At 42.4% G+C, this 26,541-nt stretch overlaps 1 protein-coding gene across 1 annotated transcript; it reads left to right on the top strand.

Annotated features, from left to right (window-relative positions):
- emilin1a (elastin microfibril interfacer 1a) lies at window positions 1-25,795 on the top strand. The gene is made up of 12 exons (XM_047573805.1): window positions 1-390; window positions 14,572-14,688; window positions 16,361-16,533; window positions 17,212-17,290; window positions 17,612-17,708; window positions 17,794-17,967; window positions 18,889-20,109; window positions 21,849-22,239; window positions 22,597-22,722; window positions 22,884-22,901; window positions 23,008-23,142; window positions 24,026-25,795. Exons 1-12 carry the CDS (start codon window positions 278-280, stop codon window positions 24,334-24,336), a joined length of 2,955 nt encoding a protein of 984 aa, XP_047429761.1. The 5' UTR covers window positions 1-277; the 3' UTR covers window positions 24,337-25,795.
- Window positions 25,796-26,541: the final 746 nt, after the last annotated feature.

Below are 26,541 nucleotides of genomic sequence, written 5' to 3'. Positions count from 1 at the left end.
GGGAGCTGGCATGACGACTCTTGGAGCCCTGACAGGAAACTTTCTTCTTACTCCGCTCTTCACCAGCAGTCAGTCTTCAGCACCAGTTCGCCGTTTGAAATGCACTTGTCTGAACTCTGTGGAACTTTCTCATCCCGCGAAGTCATGACTACACACCTACATTTACCGACAGCGCGTCACTGAAGCTAACAAGCAACCGGGGATCTTTTTTCTTTCTTTCTCGGAGGAACTTTGGATGTAAATGACAGTCGCTTACTTCTAACCCACGCTGGAGCTAATGATGGGGACTTTACTTTACCTGCTTGCCTTCGTGTTAGCGCGTGCCTGTGCGGGTCTCGGATATTCGGAGCAGAGTATCCAGACGGGTCAGAGAGCTGCGAGCAGACACAGGTAAACTCCGGGGAATTACCCGTGCGTAAAAGCCTTGCGTAAATATTGACAACCTGTGGTTCGTTCAGCTCCGGTTGTTCTGCTGCCAACAAAACAAAGGGGCTGCTATTCAAAACCCTGATTGTAAAACAGTTTATTTTGAGGTAAATGATAGTGAGGATCAGCTTCTCGACTTCTGCTGCTTTTTGGATCTTAAATAAGGTTCGAGCCCCGCAGGGAATCTCCAGTGACTATAAATTCATTTTTAATTATCAATGATGACCGGGCTTCTCTAGTTACATATTGAATGTCTTATGAACAAGTTGCCTTGTATTCTAGATTACCTCTCTTCTCTGAAATTGTAGTAATAATAGAATTATTGATCTATAAATAAAAAGTAATGTTCCACTAGGGGTAACAGGAGCCAGCATCGGAGATTTGGGGCCATGCAATGTTTCTGTCAGTGTTAATAATTTGAAAATGGGATCTGCGGGGCTCTTTTCGAAGTACACATGGACCGAATTCTCACTTTCGCAGGAAATAACTTATTGGTGATTTGGTCTCTTACTCAGCCGGGGCCCTGAATGGGTGGGTGATTGGTGGGTGGTGGGATGGGGGCGTAATGATTCAAAGGGGCCCAGAGCCGGACAGGGCTTATAGGGATTACAGATATTTACTGTTCCAGAGCTCCAAGTGAAAAGTTTTCAGGAGGCCCAGAACCTTTACAAGAGCCCCCAGTGTCGGCAAAGCTGGATGGGGGATTTATCATTCTGCTCAGGAGCATCTTGCAGTGAAGAGGAGGTGAATGGGCTCCGTGGGGAGCGACAAGTTGCAGAGATATTTAGGTGTACCATTAATCCTTCAAAGAAAAAAATCTTTTTTAGACTCCATGCAAAACCTTTCATTTAGTGATGCAGGGGATGCTCAGACTCCTCCACTCTTTATCATTAGAAAAATTCCTCCTACAGACCTTGGATCAGTGTTTGAGCTACTACCATCTTGGCCCCGCTTTATGGGACAGTAAGGAAATCATTTAGTGACAGCTGATTAACAGTCATTTATAAATCAGTGATGACTGAGTCCCAAGGTCACAAAACAGTTAATACTGTCAGTGAGTCAACTTGTGTATGTTTTTATTGTGCTGTTGCGGCCCCATCGTGTGTTATTAGCATGTAATTGATCTTCTGCCTGAGGGGTAACATGCAAGGGTGACACCCCCCCCGCCCACCAACCTTCACCCTCATTGACAGGCGGCTGTGCGACCTGTTTGTTTAATAAATGAATGAGGAAAGTTTGGCAACCTAAGTGACTGATTATGCGGGGCGTGCTTGTGTGTGGATGAATAGAAGGGGGGGTCACAACACAACGGCTGAAGGAATGAATGACAGAGCTCGCACATGTGGTGCGGGTCTGCCTGCGTGCCTGCATGTGTTTGCACTTAACGTGTGCGAGTGCGTGTGCGAGCCCAGGCCAAGCTTCTGCTCCAGTTGAGCTCCTGCAATATGAGCTCCTATCGGGCTCCTGTCCACATCAGAGCACAGTCTGCCGCTGCTGCTGCCGCCGTGGCTGCCCCAGTGGTGAGATATGGCCGCTCTGCTAGCGTCCGATGAAGCTGAACTGACGGCTACTGTAAGTGGGAGACGCAGAGGGAAGACACAAGGCAAATGACCAACCGATCGGTTACCTAGAAGTGAGAGGAAAGAGGTGAAGAGGGCAAATTAACAGACGAGAAGGGAGTGTTAGAGCATCTGAGTAGGATTAGGGTAGAATGCGTGAGGAGAAAGGATGGAAAACTTGCAAGACAAGAGGAAAACAACGTAAAGGAAAGCGAGCAAGCGTGACAAGAGAGGATGAAAGAGTGAGAAAAGACAGGGAGGAGCGACACGTCAAGGGAAAAGGCCGACTGACAGGGGCAAAAGAGGGGGCCTGGATTCTTAAATGCCGTATCCCTGCTGAAACCAGTAGGCTATGAAGGAGTCAGAATGGCTGGCCTGCGATGTGCACACACACACACACACACACACACACACACACACATGCAAAAACACACATGAGGTGACGCATCGGAGAGAAGAATGCACTGGCCCGTGGCAATGTGGTTTGCCCCTCTGACATCTGTTTGAACTCAATTGATCTGTTTTGACAGATGTGTGAAGTATTCCAAAAGTGGTAAAGGCTGTTGAATGAACTGAAGACATCCAGCGGAGGTCTGGAGGGGGGGATCAGTTGGACCCAGAGCTGTCCCCACACATCTCCCGCCATGTCGGCCCATCAGACAGTGATGAGGGAAGGAGGAAGGGGCAGCGTGTTTTCAGGCTAGACGCAGGTGTGCTGCTGAGCCGTTTTGGCTCATTGACAGTTTGATTGACAAGGTATTAGATCACCACTGGAGGGTAGCAAGGAGCAGATAGAGAGCAGGTTCCACCTTCTCTCTCTTGTTTACCATACCTTGCTCTCCTTACACCGCTTTAAATTAGCTAGAAAGACAAATGCACTGTACTCTTATTTCAAGATTGGATTATATTTTAGATTATATTATAGGGAAATCCGAATGCCCCAGCATAATGAGGAATAATGTTTGTGACACCTATTTGTGTGATATGCTCATCCTATACTCCCTTTTCTACCTGCTGGTACTCAAAGCCCTTTAGAAGTACAGTAGCACACACACATTCACACACAGGTTTAGTGTGTTGGACACGGACACTTCAACATTATGTCATTAAAGTCCCCCTAAATTGAGGATTAAATCAGAAGGATAACTAGAAACCTGTAGAATTAAACAGAAAAAATGCACCCAGAAACATGAGTTGTTGTTTACTAGTGTATTTTTTTTTTTTTCATGGATGATTGAAACACCAAAACTAAGACTTGCTCAGTTCTTCATAATTAAATGACAAGGGCCCCTTTGTTCGTCCGCCATGTGGCATGAGCATTCAAGGATCACAAGGAAAACTAAATCAAACACAGAGACGGCCGTTTGTTTTATGAGCCGCAAGACACTCGCGCTCCTCGATTTCTACACTCCTCTGCCTTTTTCTGCTTATCTTGACCTCTCTGTTTTAATGAAGGACCAGTGGCAATAAGTTCATATTGTCAAAAGGAATTTTAGGAGATGTAAAGGAGCAGTAACTCACTGACAGGGTTTACTCTTGAGAATGCCACAGAGGTTGGCAGCCTGGGCACGGGCAGGGAACAACTGTCTGTAATTTAGCTTGTCTTATCAATTGCCTCTGAGCAACATAATCAACCCCAGTGTGACAGAGGGTGACTGTGGTTGCAGATGGTTGTTGTGGTTGCTAAAGATTTTAGCATTGGTGTATGAAAAATGTAATGCCTGTAAATTTGCCTTGTATCAAGTCACAGAGAAGTAGTTGCATCTAACCATTAACTGAAGCCGCAGTTAATACATTTAACTGTAAAGTTGTTATCAATTGATGTGTTGATTGACTTTAAATAATAATAAAAAAAAAACTTCCTACAAAGTGTTAAATAGACTGATCCTGACAGCTCAAGAATAAACAATGACTATGATTAGATTAGATCTTTCTCTGGGCTTGATGCTAGTTTTAGCTTCACTCTTTGGCCCTGAGGATGCTAATGTCAGCCAGTTGATCCAGACTGAAATATCTCAAAATACTGGCTGGATCTTTCCTCTGGGACCACCATGGTGTTGAAATTTGTGGTGTGGGAGAAATGTGTAAACAGCCTTTGGATGGACTCACTGCAGACGTTCAGGCTATGCCCCCATCATGAGGAAACATGGGTGAAGATTTAATTAAAACGTAGTTGCTAAATCAATTATATTCTTTAGTACAAATGAGCTGTTAGCATACTAACATGCTTTACTAAGATGATTAGCGGGAGAAATGTTAACCCTGCTGAGCAGCAGCATTGTGAGGATGTTAGCCAACGGAAGTAGGCTACGTTGGCCGTAGCATTGTGACACAACCATAGCTGGATAGGCTCTTAATCTTCGTTCCCAGCATCTCAAATTTAAGAGGCCACTGTGGAACAGCCTTTGAAGAGTATATATTTTCCAGGATGCACTGCAATATAGGGAAACTAAAAACATGTCTCACAGTTACACCATGCCAAAATGTTCCACTGTGCAGCCAGGCAATTAGGTAGTAACAGGATTGTCCTCTGTTTGACCAAACCTTGGAAAGGATCCAAATTCACGTTATCTGTGTGTGATTTTCTGCCGTCTGTTAATTAGCTTGGTAAATAAATCTCCTTAAGTATGGTAATGCAATGGGAGAAAGGGATGCTTTCCGGACAGAGGCATTGTAACCTGTTTACCAAATGCACTGCATTTGAGAAAGCTTTCCTCATGCTGCTTAGATAAATTTAGAGACTCATCACATCCCACACCACAACAGAACAACTGAAGCTGTAAACCTCTTCTCCTGTCACAGAATAACAGAAAGACATTTGGACTAACATAAAGTTTCATCTAGCTATTATTCAGTGCTATTTTTAGCAACTGTGATTTTTAAGGCTTTGAGCGGATTTACGTTTCAAACATGCACTCATCCATAAATGGCCAAAATTCGAGCGAGCCACTAAAAAAAGCCCCTTGTAGACCTCCAAACACTGAAGTATCTGTGCAATAATACTAAAGCAAATGGCTGTACCGAGGACACTCTCCGTATATCTTTGTGACCGTCAGGCTAAACAATGAGAGAGAAGTTTACACAGTCACGCTGTCCCTTGATGTTGGAGCAGCTCCAAAGACAAGATGTGAGTGTGAGTGGCGAGTCTGCAAGAATGTGTGTGTCTGCCTTTATGTATGTTTGTCTGTCGAAATGTGATCGCTCGAGCATTGACTGAGTGCACTCGAGTGTGTATGTCGTCCTCTGTGACACCGTGTGTGCTTTTTCGGTGTGTATATGCTTTACAAGGACGTCGAAGGGGTGCTTGACCTCTGGGTCACAGTTCAAATACTAAGATACGCCCCTTTCATCCACTCATTCAGGTCGCTGTCGAAGCCTTGCCTTGAAGCTAAATGAAAGATCCCTCAACAATAGGCGTCGGCAAGTGATTTCTTTGTCCAAGTATTAGAACTTTCCCCCCACACTTACTCTCTGTGACACAGAATACTCCAGTTTTAGTCACAATTCTTCTTCGCAGTGCCCGTGCCAAGGTGCTGCTGAGTAAAATGGACCCGGTATGTGTGTGTGGGTTGAGATGTCACACTGCGACTTCCTGCCTGGCTGTGAAGGGTATGTCTGCTGTTTTATTAGGAAGCAGAAGTTATTGGGGAATAAAGTGACGGACAGGTGCAAGGTTCCATTCACGCTGTGTTATGGCTCTGTAAATAAAAATGAGACATGTGCAATGAAAGTTTTGCTGCTCTGTGCCTGGCAGAGGAGTGATGGAGACACAGTTTGCATGTTTTTGTTTGTAGGAAGAGGAGAAAGTGTGTGTGTGTTAATTAACATGCATGTAAATTTTGGTTTTACAGCCCATGGCTTTACTGTGGTGTCTCAAGATGTAGCACACAGCTTTCAAGCCTGCTTCCTACCTGAGCACTAAACAACAGTCCAAGTTTAGCTGGTAAAACTAGAAGGACATTAGGAAGCTAAAGATCCAGGATTTTCATGAGAAGAAAGTGAAGTGAAGTGAAAGTGATTGTTGGACTGTGGATACACACCCAACCTAAGAACCTAAGAATGCTACAGTAACATTGCTCTCTATGTGTTATGTTTAAAAGTTATGCACAGCCACCACATTGCCATAAACGAAAGAAAATCAAAATGTAAAGGTGAACCATGTAGTTTTTTCCATCTGCTGTCCTCTTGTAAATACGGAAATATTAGAAAGCACTCCCCGTGAAATTTCTAACTCCATGTTTTGGTTTTACAAAAGAATGAGTTCTGGGCTGTTGTTTTGTCAAATCTACTTAGTTTGTTACCTCCTCCCAAAGAGCAGCCATTCATATCTTCCACAGGTTTTTATCAAGGAAGCTTGAGATAGCTGCACATTCAGTCTACACATAAAGGTCTGTAGGTTGTGACAATGTTTGGTTGCACAACACAAGCCTGTGACCACTGTTCCTCTGTGGCGTTATCTAGGTTTGAGGGCTTCAATCACTTTATGTTTTCAGAACCACGGAAGTCACTGTATTCTACTTTTACAGTTCTCCCTTTATCTACTGCTACCCGACAAACAACGTGGAAAAACGTATTGTAGTCTTAAATATTCACTGCTATATGTGCAGGAACTGGTCTATACACATTTGATGTGATTTGGTGCTGATATATTAAAGAAAACAACGGTTGAATATCCCATTGAAGGGTGAAGTACACACACCCATGTACGTTATCTGTCATACTTCTCTAAATACAAAGCATGTTCATGAATTATAATATACATGCACGGTGGCTCCCTTGGGGGTGGATTCTGTTGGAATAAATTTGATTTGCTGTGCTCTCTAAGAATCTGAAATTTTTGAATGGCTAATTCAGCTGCAGCCTTGAACTCTCTCTTTCTGCTACAAAAGAACTTCACTTCTACTGCTGCAAATGATCCACTATCCTAACATCCTCTGCACTCGTCATGTAGGAAATGTAATTAGAATGCAATATAAGAAAATGGGAAGGAAAGGGAGGAAAGGAAACAGTAGAGGAAACAGTAAGGAAACAGTAGAGACCCAAGTCCCAATTTCCGAGAAGCAATGACATCACTTGTTCTCGGAAGTGCAACAGATGTTATATTATTTTATTTTTTAAGCTGAGGTACAGTTCTTATCTTCAATCTGGATAAATAGGGACTATTTCCAAAGTGTTCTTGTAAGTGTAAAGTGACAAAATAAGCAAGTTAGATTAAGTAATAGTCTGCATCTATATGACCAAGTGCTAGTATGTTTGTTCTTTTCGGGCTGTGTGGGACTCTTGTGAATCCATGCATGTCTGTGTGTGTGTGAGAGAGAGTGAGTGAGTAATTGTATTTTACTGTTATGGAAAAAATGCCAAGTCTAATTAGTGGACTTTCATCGCAGCGATTTCTCCGTGGCCATTTGGATTAATGGGACTTTATTGGATTACTGTTTGGAATGTTTAACTTCACGCTGATTAGAGAGAGGAAAGAAAACGTTGTTTGGAAGGTGTTACCCATGCAGCACAAAACGCGCATGCAGGAACACATGCAGGGATAAACAAATCCGCTAGGCATATTAGCACAAACACACACACACATACACACCCTCACACTTAGTCATTTTCTAGCAACTATAAAGACTTCTCTCATGTTTTTTTTTTCCCTGGAGTGAAAATCTCATGATGGAAATATGGAAAGTGGAGCCGCAGGGAGTGTGAGTGCTATAAATGCATGGGAGTCATCATACATGTATGTATATATATATATATATATATATATATATATATACATACATATATATATGTATATGTGGCTGTGCATATGCACATCTGTGTCTGCTCAGAAGTGAAAAATTAGCAAAGGTTGGATTTATTTATGTGAGGCACAGCGCCTGTTCTCCATCAGAGAAGATATGGTGTGAGTGTTGCCAACTCTATGCTTTATCTATGCTTTATCTCTCTCAGTGTCTGTGACACCGAGAGCCAGTAAGTCAAGATAATAGATTGGCATTGCTGTCCCGCTGATTCACTGTGACAAAAACAACACAGTGGATCCACAGGGGGAAGAGACCGAGCCCTCTTCATTTATCACAGCTGTCTGATTTCAAATGTGCTATGTATTTCCCGCTGGTGGTGATCCAGCTCCTGATGGAGATGCTATATTCCCCTTTCTCAAAAATGTTGAGTCCAAAATATGCTGCATAGCAAAACAAGAGCAGCACAAGATAATCAAACCTACACTCAAGTGAAGGAGGAGAGAGAATGTGTATTTGAAAGCTCTGATGGCAGCCGATTGTAGATGTATGATGACAGCTGTGATAAAAAGGCATTGAATACTATAACCAACCACAGAATGTAAAACAGTTCAGTGTGCTGCCAGAGGAACGCAGAACATTGATCGCCGTGATGAACCGCAAAGGCTGTGGAAATACACAAAGGGAGCTGGAGCACTGTGTGGATGAATGAGCACTGGATGATTTCAGCCAAATAACATTTAATTGTGCACAATCTGGAGTTGAATCTCTCTGACAGTTGCTCTCAGATCAACCTCAGGGTAACACGATATGCTGTACATATAGAAAATAAACTAAATATACATTCATTAAAAAGTTTTTACACAAGGTAAGCCTGTGTTTTTCTGTTTTTCCCCATAAAGCCAGGACTCAGAGAATGTACTATGGCTTATCTGGTTAAAAAACTGTCAGGATAAGGAACATATCAAGAATCAGTTCAGTTAATTGATCACATTAAGGTTATAACAAGCCTTGAGCTTAATTCTAAATTGTATTTGTGTACAAACGTAAAGGTAATTCATGATTTAATCTGCAAAGTGCAACTGTAACTGTCAGTTATATGTACTGGAGTAAAAATGTACAATGTTTTCCTCTTTAGTTTTACTAACAGCGCAAATAGGAAGTAGAGCTAAATAGGTACCTAAAACCTCAGAGATACACCAACCAGGCATAACATTATGATCACCTTCCCTTGTGCCTCCAAAACAGTTGTGACTCATCAGAGAATGGACGTGGGTCTTCTGAGGGTGTCCTGTGGTGTCTAGTAACAGGATGTTGTCAGTGGGGGCCTTTGGGTCCTATAGGTTGTTAAATTTTTTTTTTGTCTTGACGTATTTATGCTGTATGTATGCATGTATGTACTGTACATTGAAAAATCCTTTACATTAGAGCCTTCCAGCTCACTATCCCACATACAGTAGCAAGAGGCGGAGGAGGAATAGAGGGAGGAGGAGGCCATGGTGGGAGTGAGGATTAAAAAATGATAAAGTCTTGGTGTCAGTGAAAGAAGCTCTGGAATGAAGAGGAGAATCCTGGGATTGGGGGGAAAGGGGAGAGAGAGAAAGAGAGAGAGAGAGAGAGAGAGAGAGAGAGAGAGAATGAAAAGATAAGAAGCAGAAAATAAACAGAGTTAGACAGGTAAAGAGAGGGGGGAGGCAACATGTGTGAGATGGGATGAAAACTGACAAGAGTAGTCTAGCAAGTTTAAAAAAGTAGAGTTACACATAGGAGCATGTAAAGCAAGATAAAAAAGATAGGCGTGCAGATAAGCTGACAGAAAATCTGAACGACACGGAGAGAGACTGACTGACATGACAGAGACAGAGAGGCAAAAGCTGCTGATTGACTTTCCAGCATGAAGGAGCCCCTTGTATGTTACAACTTTTATCCGTAAAACCCTCATAGTTCGGCTCAGATGGATCTGAGTGACACTAATTGGCCATAATAACCACGAGGGAACATAGCAGAGGGTAATGTGAAAATGATGATGGAAAGCGGCTGAAGGACATCTGTGTCTTAAATCTGTCTGCGAGAGGTCAAGGGATGTCTGGGGGATGAGGACAAACGGAGGAACTTGCAGACTGTGGGAGTATGACGGAGTCTGGGTGTTTCTTGCACAACTGTCCTTCAGAGTGTTGCATGTCATGTATGGGGATGTTTTTAATTATGCTAGCAATTCCTCTTCATGGAATTCATATTCAAGTTGGAGTCCAAAGTACAGACTGAGTTTAGACCCAGACTGAACTTATCACAGTGGTGCCTTTAAGAAGAATAAAATACAAACATACCTGAAAAATACTCACTACTAAAACATGCACTGACAAAAAGTCCCATTCACAGACAGAGTGAAACCAATTTTAAAACACTGAGATTTATCATTACTCTCCAGCAGTACTTAAGCCCAGTACCAATTGGCAGACAGACAAAGTTAGGTACTAGCTTGTTAAGATGAAGCCTTAAGCAGCTTAAGAGCCAAAAAGGAAGAGCAAAAACAGAACGTAGTGTGAGTAATGTGATTTACATTCACCAGGTGTCTAGAGACGTGACTCCAAGTAAATCCTAATGTTCCTCTGTGTCTGCCGAATGTCTAAAAATGCTAACCAAGCAGCTCTGGGCAGTAGCTTTTAGCCCAGTGTTTTGATTTTCCAGCTGCACATTAAAGGATAATTCCAGTTACGTCAATACAGCAACCTGGCGTATTCCCATTAATATGGCTATTGTGGATTATTCAAACAGCACTGTTTATTATACAGAGATTAAGGTTACACAAAAAAGTGTGTGAAAAGTGTATATTTAGGTGTCAAACATAAGCTCTCTGCAGCTATCCAAAAAAACATACATGATGTATTTTCCAAGGGGGGCGAAAAGTAAACGCAGAAATTAGCTACTTAAAACTGCCTTTAAAGAGAAGATTATTTATTTATTATTATTGTTTTGGAGCAGTTAAGTGAGCTAATTGTCCAACAGGAGAGTTAAAGGGAGTAAGTGGTTAGTAAAGATTGGTAAGTTAAGAAAATGCTCTGCGTCTGCTGGATGTATTAGTAGGTATCGGTTCGCTAACACGTCAGCCATTGCTACCTGATAAGGTGTTAGCACTTCAGACCTTTGATCATTCAGAGATCTTTTCAGTTTGCACAGCTGTTTTCTAGTTTGTAGTGAGTGATAAGATATAGACTGAATACTTGTCATTGTTGCTTTCCTTCTGCTGTAGTGAGGAAAAATTTCAGGGGAAAACATAAGGAAGGTATTTTACACAACTCCCCAAACTTTGAAAGATAGCGTTTAAAGCAGAAACATAAAATTTATTTTTTATACAGAATGACTACTGTAATGTTTAGATTTAATCCGTTCTGCTGAACTTGCGTACAGGAGGTATGTCTTCACGCCAGATAAAAATGTCAGATACTTGCTGAGAGAAGCAGCTCTTTCAGTGTATGTATTGGCAAGTAAGTAGCCGTTAAAAACAAACTTGACAAATGTGAATATGTGTTTCCACGGTTTTATCTGAAAATCATATACAAACCATTCACTTTTCTTTCAGTGTGATTTCACTGTATAACGCTGCCTCCTATGACTCTGCGGCTTCAATACACACCATCTGTAACCACTATCGAGCCACTAAAATTCCTGTAATATCTTTTAAAAACATGTTTCCATTCTTTCCATGTGGGCTCGACACAGATACTCAGTATAACTTTATTATTATCCTCTTGGCAAATACATCGACAAATTCCTCCAGACTGAGGGTCTCAGACATTGTTGACCACTAACGTACTCTAATGTATGCCTAATGCATCTCTCACTACAAGTGGATGTATGACTATATGTCATACCAGTATGGAGCTTGCTTTGACTTGGTATCAAGTGTTCTTTCATTCTCCGTGACTGATGATATACACCAGCTCATTTGCTCTTGTAGTTCTTCTCGCAGCTTGCTCTCAACACATCATCTGGTGTGGTGTCCGACATCTGCTCTGTGATTGGTCACAAATTGGAAGTGGCCAGAAATGCTAGCAGTTACACTGTGAGCTCCCAGATTCTAATATTCACAGTGTGAACACTAATCTCCCGGCATGCTGTGTATGGGTGCATGCTGAATGAATGGTGTGACTCATTCTCGTCATTCACCTCCCGCATATATCCCACAATATGGGTGACATATCCTGCAGTAGTAGGGTCTTTCATCTTGCTACCTGGAGAAAATGAATACATCTCTCAGTTGTTGCTGAGTATGCTGCAACTGAAATCAGTAAAGTGTCTGTGGTCTGTCTGACCAGTGTTTGGTCCCTCCAGAAACTGGTAAAAGCTCCAAGGAGTCAAACAAACTTTAAGTCAGTTCATGCATACATGACTTTTCTGCTGTGCTCCTCGTACTCCTACCGTACAACAAAAATGGCTGTTAGTCTGTCTCTAACAGAAGGGCATTATTCATGTTTTTCTGTATTTCTAACAACCTATAGTGAAAATGTGTATTTTTTCCTAAGGAAAATCCTGTAAATATTCTGCCTTAGGGGTTGTTTTAATTGGACTTGATTTGAGCAGCATGCAGATACAGTACAATGGAAAAAGGTGACGCTTCTATAATGCATGCTTGTGCCCCAGAGTGCTTCCCACTCACAACTGAAGTAGAGTCGTCATTACCCTGCCAGGGTATTTCCAATCCAAGGCGGTAGTTCTGGAGAATAATTTTCCATGTAAAAACAGCAGTATCTGAGCACTCAGCTGCCTCAAAATGTAGGAAGCTTTCATGAGCTGAATATCAAAAAAAGCAGATTGAAACAAGATCAACTGGACTTACGCTAGGTCTTCTAGAAGACAAGACACTCAAACACGTTGTGTTTGTCACACTAAGATGTTTTGTCATCTTTGCTTTTAAGCTGTCATCATTTTAGTAACAAGATCCGACATTACATGGACAGTTAGCTTGTTAAATCTACCCTGTGTCTCTGAGGCCTCTCTGGACTCTTTGCTTTCACTGTGAGTAGAAGCACCTGACCAACCCTCTCAATTTTCTTTACTCGTGATTATGTGTTTCATACAGAGGACTTGCTGGTCGTTGCCTTTCCACATATATCACCCACCCTTGTACAAAGCTTTCTTATTTTTTCAACCAGTTCTTGAATGCCTTAGGCAAAATGTTGAATCACCAAAGGCAGGAAGGCTGATGCTGAGCACTGCCCTGTGTCCCTGAGCGACACTGAGAGAATATTCCAGTCAACCGCGTCGTTTCCTTCTTCTGTCCCCCTGCACAGTCTGTGGTAAGGGTTTTAGATGTGTCTGCTTTGGAGCCTCTGTCGAACAATAGGTAGTTATCAGTCATATCCAACGTTAAGCTTACATACTGTGCATATGCTCTCAGATTATCTTGGAAACTAATTGCAGGATACCTTACAGGCCAACAGTAATAGACACAGCTGGTTCCACTGTCTGCCTTTCTGACTTTCTTTCATATCCTCACCTGTTAACTACTCTAATGCATTCCTACTGACAACGTTTCAGTGTCAGTAGTATTGCCCTTTCTCTTCATCCTAGTCTTCAGGCCTCTTTAGACCTTGCATTAAGATCTGATCTGGGCAATCTGATCCCAAGTGACCAGCTTTAGGTACGTGTGTTCAGACCAGTCAGCTGTGTCTCCAGATGAGTCTCCAGATCTGATCTTCTTTCTTTTATTTATAACAGGGGTGCGTTTTGGTCTGAATGAGGCAAAACTCAGCTGGCGTAGGAGCACCCCTGCTAAGTATAGCAGGTATTTAATGCGACCAAGGATGCATTGGGTTGACGCTACCAAAGGAATGCTGACAAATGTGGACACCAGACCACCTCTAAATGTGGTCAGAGATCGGGTCTCTCAAATGTGACCTCAATGTATCCTGGGGGTGTTCACACCTGTCTTTCATGCCGGACAACTTGCAATCGGAATTCCCAGATTGGATCTTAATGCAAGAGCTGAACAAACCCTTTGTCTCACTGGAAACATCCGAAAACAAACAAGCATTGGGTCTGGTTTATCTGTCCAAAAGAAAGGAGCTTGAAGAAGTGACCTTTAACTTTAACTTCCCTCCTATATCCTTCAAGTGAATGAAAAATATGAGGGGTCTTGAAGGCTCTTGTCTTTCTGGTCCCCTGCAGTAGGATGAATGATATGAAAGAAAGAACAATAAAGTTACATGACATTTGTGAGGGCTTTCCATTGGAAAAAGTTTAGAATGACTGGGGCTTGTTATCTGGAGGGTAGCGTGATAGTGGTGACCTCCCCAGCCCACCCGGTGCGTTCGCCCTGGCCGACATGTGAAACATTTTATTGTCAATATTATTTTGCGTGCTGTTGGGATTGATGTGACCAAAAGACATTTTTAATGCGTTGTAAACATAACTTGTGTGCTAGTGTGTGTGTCTCTTTGTGGGCCAGTTGGTGCAGAGTTGCCGAGGCAGTACAATGGCAGTCATTGTTGAAGTGATGCAGTTATCCAGAGCTGATCTGACATTTGAACTCAATTTCTCTTGAGAGCTGTACAGAATAACAATAAAGTCCGGGGGTTTGAGATATTGATCTCCTAACTCACAGTGGAGCCTCATAATCAACAAGTGACCAGATCTTTGATTATTATTTTTTTTTCCAAATCTTTCCTCTATTTGTGTAGAGACAAAGAACAGACCCGGGCTGTATACAGAGTGTGTAAGTGTGTAAAGAGTGCTGTTTGTGTTAACGCCTGACTCTAAACTTTGTGTAAACTGACAGCCAGCACACATTATTCATTTTTCATTCATTTTTCATTTCCTTTTCCCTGCTTGTGCGTGTGATTCCGCAGGAACTGGTGTGCTTATGTGGTGACACGCACAGTTAGCTGTGTGATGGAGGATGGGGTGGAGACGTACATCAAGCCAGACTATCAGCGCTGTACCTGGGGCCAATGTCCTCGAGTGGTGTGAGTATATATTTCTGTTCGCTGCTTCACATCCCCTCTAATTCACTCTCTCTGCAGCTGGATTCTAATCTGCAGCCGGTCTTGCTCCTCTAACTTCCTGTCCTCAGTTCCACAGAGGTTCATATCCTCATTGCATCCATTGTCTCCCCCTCTTTCCTGTCTGCTGATACTGATATGACTCTGCTCTGTTCATTCTCTGCCTCCTGGGTTTCAGCAGTCTGCTCAGGAAGATGTCTGGTTGTGGTTGGATCCGTCCGTTGCCAGATCATCGCTATAGACATGATTACACTGCTTTGATAATACGTCACAGTGATAAAGTGCTATTTTCCAAGGTTCTAGTCCCTCTGGTGCGAAACCAGAAAGATCTAAACCTGAAGAAACTTACTGTAGATGGGACTGACTGACTGAATGATATTTCCAAATGTGGATATCTGTGTGCGGTGCCTGAATGAAACCATAAATCAAGCGCTGCTGTTGTTTTTCCTCTTTTGAAGTTTTCATGTTGTTTGACCCTGGCCAGTCTGCTTGATCCCTGTGCCTGCCAGGGGCCTCGGCCTAAACCTGGGCTATGCTAAGAATGAAGCCAACAGGGGTTCCAGGCACCACAGTCTAGTAAAAACAATCTCTTCTTCTCACCCCGTCCTTCTTTAGGATTCTCCTCTCCTTTGTTCCCGTTCCTCTAACTCAACTCTGCCTCCACTTCTTCGAGCCCTGTTTTGTTTTCCCTCTGAGTGGATCTCTTATTATCACGCTCTCAGAGCAGGGCAGGGAGCTGGGAGATGAAATCTTTTATGGCGCACGAAAAGGCTCGGCGATACCTACTCAGATGTTTGTGGATTGGCATAAAGGAAAGAAACCTGCTGAACTCTCACAGTCGGGGCTTGTTAATATGCCCGTGACGCTGCTTTAAATCTTTAGTGAGCCTTCTGGCCAACTCTGGTCTATTTATTGCATTGTTACTGTAACAGGGAGTCTCTGCAATCTCAGAGCTGAGTGACACATAACTACAGCAAAGCTTTCCAAATTAAACATTTATACATATTTTTCTTAGAAGAACTGCCTACAGAAAAGATTTACTGCTGGCATGATGCGGTTGATTTCTTCTGGAAAATGGGACGGAAATAACATTCAAGTTTACAAAGCACTCTTAATCCCATCCATCATCAGCAGATGATTTGCAACCGTTTACTGACATCTGAACTTGTGCACATTAATATCAACAGTGTACACTGGTGGTATTCTATGCGAGGTTTGGGAACCAATGTGGGTCCTCAGTGTGGTCACTGGGATCAGAGCGCAAATTTGAAGTGTTTTTATGTCAGTACCATGAACTAAACTATTTTGTGACACAAATCATCTAGTCTATAGCCTTTTCAGTGGTTTAGTGAACCTCTGAACTGAAAGTGAATTTTAGCTAGCTATAAACCAGTGTATGTGAGATTAGCATGGTAGCATTTGAATGTACGAATCATAGCACTCAACACAAAGTGTGAATAAAGCTGTTGTGAGTGGCAACAGTGAGATGGATTTTTATGGTTATGATCAGTCAGTTCAGTGGGACTGAACCTAGTTCTGTTCAGGTCTCAGTGTTTCATTATCGTAAACCACATCTGTCAAGTCAGAGCAAATGGAAATCTTGATGACTTTTCCCTCATTTCTGTTCTATCCACAGCTACCGGACGTACAGGAGGCCGAGGTATAAGGTAGCTTATAAAATGGTGACCGAAATGGAGTGGAAGTGTTGCCACGGTTACTCGGGGGAAGACTGCCACAACGGGCCACAGAGCACGCCTGACACCCGGGTCCCACCAACGGGCACAGGTGGCGGACAGAGGGGAGGACAAGGTATTTGCAATTGGTGCAACTGGAATATCACTTATGTTATCAGAATGCACTTAATTTTGTGAGGGAATAAGAGTAAATGAATGTACGATGGTTCTGATTTCTAAAACAAATCGCAACAACTAAGGTGTAGCTGAAAAAAAAACTACTCGTTCAAACTTAGGGTTCAACCTTGCATTGAATAGCCACGATTACGTAAGAAACAATCAAAACCAAACTTTATATCAAAGCTCTTATTTATGATTTATGAATAGTTTAACATTCAAATAACACCATCCATCACGGCAGTCTGCATGTGGTTTGACAGTGCTGGCAACGTGAGCATCTAACCTCAAAATTGTCCTCAGACTCCTTACTCGGATTGGCACTTTGAAACAGATGACATCATGTTTTCCAACTGTGCCCCACCGCACTTTGGACCTTCTTCCAGTCTGAAAAGAAACACAAATACAGAAATACAGCATTGCAGAGTAACTAGCCAGCAGTGTTCAAGCTTAGGCATCAATGTTCATGCATGGACCCAGAATCAAAAACAGGTTTTTGCTACGTGATCTAGCATTTCCATTTCCATTTCCATTTCCATTTCCACCTCCATTTTATTTCCTTATTGAGTTTGCATATTAAACTGCACATTTCATACTCCTGCTATTCTTTCCTGTTTTCTTTCCCTATTCTGTCCAGTTGACACAGAGAAGATCAGGCAGCTGGAGGAGACAATCCGCAGGATGCAGGCCTCCATCGATGGCATAAACCAAAGGCTGTACGTGTAAATGTTGTTTTGAATACATCATGTGCATGTTTTATTTCACGGAGTGCGTTCACCTGCGCACTGAAATCCTGTTTAAGGAAACCGCAGAAAACTCAATATGCTGGTTTTCTGGTGGACGTAATGTTTATCACTGTTTACTGCGGCGCGTCAGTTTACTGATGCTGACTGCTTGTTATGTACATGCATAAATATTTCATCTTTTACAAGAGCCTCAAAGGAGCCTAATATGTTCTTAGAAATGCTGCAGTTACCATCCCTTGATATTCTGTTGGATGTTATTTTTAATATAAGGAAATCTAAACTATTTTTCAGGCCTGGACTTACCCCATCCGATTCAGCTGACCCACCCATGAAGGAAACTATCAACAGCATCCAGACCAAGCTGGATCATCTCTATAACAGAACACAGGTAAGTAGCATAAGTGTTCTTAATGTTTTACTGTGGACATTGAAGGATAGACCACATTCACTGATCTGACTGTTTGGTTGCTTAGGTCCACGACCAGACCCTTCTTACCATCAACAACCACCTGGTGAATGGAGGTGGCAATGAACTGGATGGAAGGGGAAGAGGAGGTGGAGACGGGGGGAACCAGGTGACCTCACTGAAGGAGGAGATACTGACAGAGCTGGAGAGAAGGGTGTCTCTGTCCTGCTCTGCCTGCCAGGTGAGGCTCAAAATGCAATAAATCAATGTCTCAAAAAACATTTATTGGAACTCATTTTTGAGTTCATTAATATGAAACTCAAAAAGGAGTATTTCTGGTTTCTTAACCTCTTAACTGCTCAGGCATTTCTCCTAGTGGTGTGTGTTCTGTAAGTGATTTCTGCTGCCTAAAGCAATAAAAAGTAATGACCCCATGCAGCCTGTAATACAAGAAAACAGAGCTCCAGCATAAACCACTGCGCAAACAAATAATAAAACAAAAAAAAAGTTACTGGAAAAAAACCCACAATCAGGCAGCAACAGAACGAATATAAAGGAAAGTGGCACTAAGGCCGACCACAATTTCCAGCTCTTTGGAAAAACTGGACAGTGAAGATTTAACTGCTGTGTATAGTTTTTATTTTCTCAACACAAAACGTTGTAGGACAGCATGCAAGGAGAACCTGTGGTGCAGCTTCTGTCCTCTTACAGAGCAGCATATTTTAATGCAAATAACATATTGATGTTTCCGTAATCTAACTGTAGATTACTATAGCCTTATGTAATAAAATAAGTATTACTAAAATCTTGAGATTAAGGCTTCAGGCTCAAAGCTTTGTGATCCAGACACTCATTATTTTAACTGAGCTTTATGAGTTTTTAACAAGAAACTTTAAAGTCTGGTCTCTGTACCCCCCGTCTCCTCGTTTCCTTAGCTTGCGTCTGGTAGACTTTTTTGGTAATCAAGTAAGCATATGTAATGCTTATGGTTTTATCCTTGATGAGATCAGACAGGACATATCAGATGTTGTAAGTGAGTGCTGAAAAAAACAAAGAATAATTGGTACATAGGCGATACACTGCTTATAGACCTTGTTATAATTGTTTGCATGGGAATCCTGACATCAAAAAGAAAACACAAGCTTTGTCCTTTTCCCCCCAGGCTGGTGTTGAGGACCTGAGGCGCCAGCAACAGGAGGACAGGGACCGTATCACAAGCCTTATGAAGCTGATAAGCTCTTTGGACCAGGAATTGAAGCGAAGCTCCCAGCCCTGCTGCAACAAGGTCAGCGAGCTGGAGAAGAGGCTGTCTGACACGGAGACCCAAGTCAATTCCACTGCAAACAAGTGTGACACCATTAAAGGGCGGTTGGATAAGGAGCTGGCTGGGACAGGAGGAGGAGGAAAGGGAAGAGTGACAGAGGACCGTTTCAACAGCAGGTTGAGGGAGTTGGAAAAGAAGGTGAACAACACAATGAGGAAGACTGAGCAGAGGTGTACTAACACTGGGAACAACTTGAAGGACACCGTGCAGAGAGACTTCACTAATCTGAGCAACATGGTCCTCAGTCGCATGGAAGACAACAGCTTCAAGATTGGAAAAATAGAGCTTGACGTGGCTGTTCTTGAAGACACAGTGACGGACCATAGTCGACGTCTAAGCCAGCTTGAGAACACTACGATCTTCCTCGACCAAAGGCTTACATCAACCACAAACATGTGCAGTGAGACCTGTGGACCTGACAGAAAAGGGAAGGAGACTGATGACACTGTGAAAACCTTGGAATGGAGGGTCGTTGCCAACCAGGAAGAGATCAAGAAGTTCAACACCAAGCTGGACGATTTGTCTGTGTCAGGGGACTCACTGACTAACAGAGTGATCGACCTAACGGATGATGTCCAACAGATAATTTCTGTGACCGGAAGGAATGGTGAGCACTTTAACAGGATTGCCACGGACTGCTCTATTTGCAGCACCGTAGAGCAGGACTTGCACTTGCTTACCAACTCCACCTTGACCGGCCTTAGCAGGTGCCAGACAGAACTGACAGATCTGCGGAGAAAGGTCGAGTCGGGAGAATCCATCTGCTCTCAGGTGTGCTCCAACCTTCAGGAGGAGGTGGGACGACTCCGAGAGGAAGTGGAGGAATGTACAGGACAGTGTAAAAACAACATAAATGATCTGAGGAAAATCCTGGAAGGTCATACTGTCCATAATAGAAGATTGGGCGGAGATCTGAAGTCCATCCAGGGAGAGCTGGCAAGGTTCATGTTCACATTTAATTCCATTAATAACACACTGAAGGGACTGGGAAGGACAGTAGAGACACATGGGTACGTGCTGACTGATCTGACCAACAGCAAGGACGACATTATCTCTGAGGTAAAATGATGTGATGATGATGATAATAGTGTTTTTTCTAGCCACTGTGCATTTTTGTACATTTGACTTTGGTAACACTGGAAATCAAAGCAAAGACCAGGAGTGACCTCATGAGCTTAGTAATTGATTCAGGAGTCTGAAGAGCAGGGCTGTGGCCAGGATTTTAAAGAAACTGACATCATGGACTATCCAGTAGTTCACAGTAACATGGCTGAAAGTCTTTAGCTTTTTAGTTATTGTCTTTGTCCTTAGTACTAAAAACATTATCATGCTAACTTCCTTATGATTTACGTAATAAGTAGAAACTGTGTACCGTTCACCATCTTTGTTTAGCAGGTTAGCATACTTACGTTTGCTAAAAATGAATAAACGCACAGCACTGCTAGATCATAGACAAAAATGTACAAAAGGATGAGAAATTAGAAATCATCAGAATCCGACCAATTCATCCACTGTGGGCAGTGACAGCTGCATAGATCACCCACAATGTTCCTAAAAGGAGCTCGGGTGGGTGGGTGGTTCTGGCCATGAGCATTTTAACAGTGCCTGACTAATGAAAAAAAGGGCTATATAGGTAGAGTGTTAGTGGAGCTACGGTGGGTGCTCCCAAAGCAGCCAACCCCCACATCTTGATACAGTTTAAACCTGTACAGCTGCCGTGAATGGATGGAAAGCTATAGAGGTCAAAACAGTTTTTTGCCCCAGGTTATAAACATGTGTTTGTTTGCTGTAAAATTTAACATTGTAACATGGAGGTCTTTGGGGATTGACTCAATTTTACGGTCAGTTTCAAGTGGCCATTCAAGGAACAACAGCGTTCGGCACTTCAGCTTAATTTGTCAGCCTCCCAATGTTGTCACTTACCTTCCTAATATTCCTAATATTGTGACTCATCACAGAATGGACATAGGCCTTCTCAGGGTGTCCTGTGGTGTCTGGTAACAGAATTTTGTTAGTGGGGGGCCTTTGGGTCCTATGGGTTGAGGGGAGGTTCTCACAAATACTTGATTAGTTTGGATCTAGTGAATTTGGCCAGGTCAAAGCCTTGTTCTATTCTTCATGTTTTTGAGTCGTTTGAAACCCATTTTTGTGTGTGTGCCTGTGTCAGGCTGCATCCTGCTGGGGATGGCTGCTGCCATCAAGAAGAATCATTGCTATGGGGTGGGGGTGTCTGGTCTGGTCTAGGTGGGTGCTACATGTCTAAGTAACATCCACAAGAGTGAATCCCAGGTCCTAAAGTTTCCAAGCAGAACACTGAATTGTCACATGTTGACTAATGTTATTCACTTCTCCTGGGGTCATAATGTTGTGGCTGATCGATGTGTGTGCAGTAGCAGAATAGTAATTAGATTTTGTGTGGCCCGAACCAGATTTTCCGATATCAAATGTCTTGTGACATCTCAGACTCCTGACCTGTGTAGCAGTCCTGGGCCCAGTGCTGGGAATTTAGTTATTATCTTCCATAACTTTTCCATATATGTTGTAGAAACAACATAATGCCAGTCAAACATGTCTTGGTTATCTTGGCAACGTGATGTTATTATGGTTAAGAAAATATTTAAGCATGTTGCAAATATTTGAGTTAGCCTCCAAGACATGACTTGGATAATACACTCTTGTGTTTAAAAGAAGGAAAATAAATTTTGACAAAGATGGAAAAATGTGTATTTATAGTAGAATTTATCGAGGGGCGTTCATCCAGAGTAAACACATTAACAAGTTTCTACACTCTCTTCAAGGTGAACCATTTGCAGAAGGAGCTGTCAGAGCATGTTGACGACTCAGAGATTCGATTTGGCAAACTGGGCAACTACACGACAGAGGTGGGGGAGTGCCGGCGGTCCAGCGACGGCCTGGACCGGAGGCTCTCCAAGCTCGAGGGAGTGTGTGGACGTTTCGACTCCATCTCTGACAGCCTGGAGAGGATCAAGGAGGGCTTGAACCGACATGTGTCTGGGTTGTGGAGCTGCGTTAATGGGCTCAATGTCACGGTTACGTCTCAAGGAGATGCTATCTACGACATCCAGAACGTCCAGCTGGAGAACGTCCACTCCAACATCCACAGGCTGAACTCGTCAGTGCTGGACTTGGTCAGGCAGTTCCACAGTTTCACAGAACAGGACTTCAGGGGTAAGTCACAGAGGATGGAGGCCATGGGATTTAGCCTTTGGTCAAGAGATAGCGCTCACTTGAAGGGAGTTACGATAAGGGTGAGGGAAAAAATAGACCAAAGAAAGAATCCAGGCTGTCATCTTGAATAGAATTTTCTTAAGAGCCTACAAAGTCTGCAGTCCGTCTGAAGGATCCGTTTTAGTAAACACGAGAATGAAAAACAATCCTGAGTTATGCCAGGTTAAATGTCTTGACTTTCTTGGCTTATTGTGCATGTTTTTAGAATCCTTCTAAAGGATATTATTACTGGTAAAGAAGATTTTCAGTAGCGTGTTTCCCAGCTGTGAGGTCTCACCAAACATTCCTGTCCTCCAGGTCCTTCTGGTCCACCAGGGCCTCGTGGGGAAAGAGGCGAGCGTGGACTTCAGGGTGTTGAAGGACCTCAAGGGAGAGTGGGACTTCCAGGTAGACAGGGTGAGCGGGGACCAGCGGGACCCCCAGGTAAAAACAAAGAAACTTTGTTGAACATAATAACATTTTTACAACTTGTATCGCTGACCTTTCTTTCTTCCCCTCTAGTGTAGAGGTGGTAGTAGAAAAAATAAACAGCATAACGGTACAACGATTAACTGACTGTTTCTATTTCTCATTTTATTTTCCAGGTCTCAGAGGAGAACAGGGTATGTGTTTTTCTTACTAAATAACACCTGAAAGCAGTATTTGCTGTTTTTTTTTTTTCACAAATACTCATACCCCCATGTCTCTGTGTTTCTGTTCTGTCATCAGGTTTTGCAGGTTCTGATGCCCACGTGCCACGTCATTCTTTCTCTGCTGCGCTGACCCGGCCCATGAGAAGTGCAGGAACCATAGTGTTTAACAAAGTGTTTGTCAATGAAAACAACGTCTATAATCCCAAAACAGGTACATTTTATTGCTGTTAGAAATGCTATAGGAGCATGTAAATTCAGTTATCTAAAACATAGACACAAGAGGGGCTATATAGCAGGGGGTCCCCGACCCCTAGAGGGTCCGTGGAGGTACTGCAGGGGGGGTCACAAAATCTTTGGTTGATTAGACTTTTTTTTTTTTTTTAATTTTCCCCCGCAAATTTAAATTTCTTTAAATACACATTAACATGAATGCAACATATTTTAGTAAAGGGATAAATGGAGGCAGAAGACATTTTTAAATCTTTCAGCCAGCACTTCACTCATTGAGCCATACAAGCTTTCTCAATAGCTACCATTTCACACAGTGGGCAGGTAGCCACATGATTACATCCAATATTTAGATAACAAAGTAACAAAATAAATTTACACAGTTATTTTGCCCAGGATTACAGACTACTACCATCCCAGAAGAAATGCTTTAATTAAACCTTAACTTACTGTAAATAAAAGTACCAATACATCGGGGTAAAATGCACGAGAGCAAAATACATTTCAAATGTCTAATGTGTCTGACGTGATGTTGATGTTAGTATTCAATGTAGGGGTTGTGTCCCTCCATAGTGTCGCAAAAATGCATCTCATGAGTCATGGTCTGATTTGTTAAAATTAAAAAAAAAATTCTGTCACACATTTTTTTTTTTCCAATCCTTGCTGTTTTGCAAAGATATTTATTCATTCACTGAATTTGATGAGTTTGTTTACAGTAAAAATGGCTCATGACAGCCGTGTGCAGGGGTATTTTTTCTCTGTTGAGACGCGTCCCAAAATGAAAAGTGTTTGTATACTCTGTCTTATTTCATCATGCAGCAACAAATATATCATGATCCTCATTACCACCTGCTTTCCTCACCCAGGATATTTCACCGCCCCTGTGAGTGGGAAGTACTTCTTCAGTGGCATCCTGACGGGCCATAAAAACGAAAAGATCGAAGCAGTGCTGTCCAAGACCAACACTGGCATCGCCCGAGTGGACTCAGCAGGGTATCAGCCCGAGGGCCTGGAGAAGCCCATGGCAGAGGCCAAACACATTCCTGGAGCGCTTGGTGTCTTCAACATCATCCTGCCCATGGAGGAAGGGGACACAGTCTGTATCGACCTCGTCACCGGCAGGCTGGCCTACTCCTCTGAACCTTTGACCATCTTCAGTGGGATGCTGCTGTATTAGACCATCTGATGGATGTGGTTACATTGCAATTTGCCAATCTGTGTTAAACTTTCAGCACAAGAGCTTCTACATTGGACTCTAGGAGACGGAGCCACTGACAGGGCAGTTGGAGAGAGACTAATAACTGGACTGGACTTATTCAACAAGGAGAAAGATACTTTATGATATACTTCTTGTGATAAGAAAGATTAAAATCATGCCATTTTTCTCCACAGTCATTTGTTTTGTGTTTCACAGCTTTAAAGAAAACTATTTGTGTGAAGAGCAGTATGTTTTTTTATCATTATTTAGACATGCCACTGCAGAGATATTGTATTCACATTTGTTTGTATGCCGTGCTAAATACTTGAATTCTTCACTGATTACAACAACATATAACCTTCAGGCCCCAGCTGCATTCAAGAAAGGCAATTTGGTCAACTGACAAAAGATTAAGGATGTGGGTTTTTGTGTGTGTTATCCACCCATGGCGAATCGAACGGCACCGCATACGCTCTCTCTCTCTCTCTCTCTTTTTTTTCGAAAGCAGTTTCATTTCTGATTGCTCACAGTTTCATTCTGACCACAAGCAAATTCCCAGAAACATCAAGCTGAATGCCAATTGTCTTGGGAAAAAAAAGAAGCAGAGTGATGTAGGTGGAGGGACCAAGTCCAAACCACTATTCTTTAGGAGGAAATGCACAAATGAAGTCACCGACAGTTCAGACGAGAAACCACAGGATTTTATAAATCATACAACCACAAAACAATACGACCATTTTAGGACATTAGCTGTGCCAAGAAACCCGAGGGGGAGGGAGGCCAGAGCAAAGAATGGGGGATTTTCACTGTGTCCTAATAAGGGACATCTAAACTCAGTGGAGCATCAAGTAGTTATGAAACTTTTAATCAGTCTATCTTACAATGGATTTTTTTATGTAAAGCTAAAAATAACAAATAATGAAGCTACACACATTTATTTTTGCGCTACAAATCCCACCTCTTTGGTAAACACATACAGACATCCGGCCTTTGAAGTATGTTTTAAGTGTGCATGGCATTAAGTTTGTAGATATCATTGAATGGATTTTAAAAGAAACATTATCTGCAGATATGGGCTATATGTTACATTTTACTAACAGTGCAGCTTAATGGTGCATCTACACATAGGGGTTTTCTTACAGTGCATATATTTTTTCTCTCTGCAAGAAAGACATATTTGTTCCAAGTCTGCAGTGTGGGAACGTACTTTCATATATGTCTATGCATTGTATAACTTTGACGGATTGTAAATATTTTTCAGCAGTTGTGCTGCCGTTCTAAGATTTTTTTTTTTTTATGAGCTACCACTTCACCTTGCCAGGTACTGTGTATGTTTTGCCACATATGTGTCAATTACAGATACCCAGTTTTACACAGCTCCCAGCGCACGGTTTCCTTTATTAAATGAGTGCACCCGTGTACCCGTTACTACACACCAGCCTGCTTTGGACTTCACTTATTTAATCTGGCAGCAGTTTGGCCTTCACAAATACACACAGCTGGGTTGACTTTTATTTCTGGCTCCTTCTTAAACCCCTCTCTTCTCTTTCTTTTGACTCCAGCAGGCTAATTTTAGCTGAAGGCTTCCAGGGGGAACTTCAGAAGCAATTTCTTATGTGGCACTGCAGTGACACCTTGTGTTCACAGTCACAGCAGTCATGAAGTTGCTGCTGAAAAACTTGAACTTAAAGGACTTAAAGATTATCTTGAAGTGTTTCTCCCTTGTCAGTACTTATCACTGAGAATGTGTTTGCATCTTCCCCCTCATCAGCTGTTATTCCACTGTCAATCACAAGCCATCAACCAGGACTATGTAATGGGATCTGTCCATTGGTCAAAGGCAAAGAGCAGGTAATTCTACCTGGGCTACTTAAGGATGTAAGAATGCATAACAAGATGGGAAACGGATATACACGTCTGTTTTCATGCTTGAAAGAATTTGTTTGCACACCGAAGGAATCAATAATAATAAAAAATAGAAATACCAAACCATGAATTGAATTACATGAATACTAGTGGGGGTTCCTGCCACTCAACTATGAATTAAAAAGTAAAGGAACTGATTGTACACAGATTAATTTTAATGTATTTATTTAGACTTTAATGATCATCAAGGGAAATTGATTGGTCATGGTATCTTAGTTGTTACAAAAAGGTGAGCTGTTATACAGCTGGGGAGTGAAG

This window comes from Mugil cephalus, chromosome 21 (genome assembly GCF_022458985.1).
Source record: "Mugil cephalus isolate CIBA_MC_2020 chromosome 21, CIBA_Mcephalus_1.1, whole genome shotgun sequence".
NCBI lineage: Eukaryota > Metazoa > Chordata > Actinopteri > Mugiliformes > Mugilidae > Mugil > Mugil cephalus.
Note: the sequence above shows the minus strand (reverse complement) of the source record. Positions and strands in the feature narration are given on the sequence as shown.

Bases quoted from the DNA above. Each gene is read 5' to 3' on its own strand.
- emilin1a (XM_047573805.1), top strand. From the start codon at position 278: ATGATGGGGACTTTACTTTACCTGCTTGCCTTCGTGTTAGCGCGTGCC. The intron at 391-14,571 runs GTAAACTCCGGG...GTGATTCCGCAG, and splicing joins AGAGCTGCGAGCAGACACAG to GAACTGGTGTGCTTATGTGG. The intron at 22,240-22,596 runs GTAAGTCACAGA...CCTGTCCTCCAG, and splicing joins CACAGAACAGGACTTCAGGG to GTCCTTCTGGTCCACCAGGG.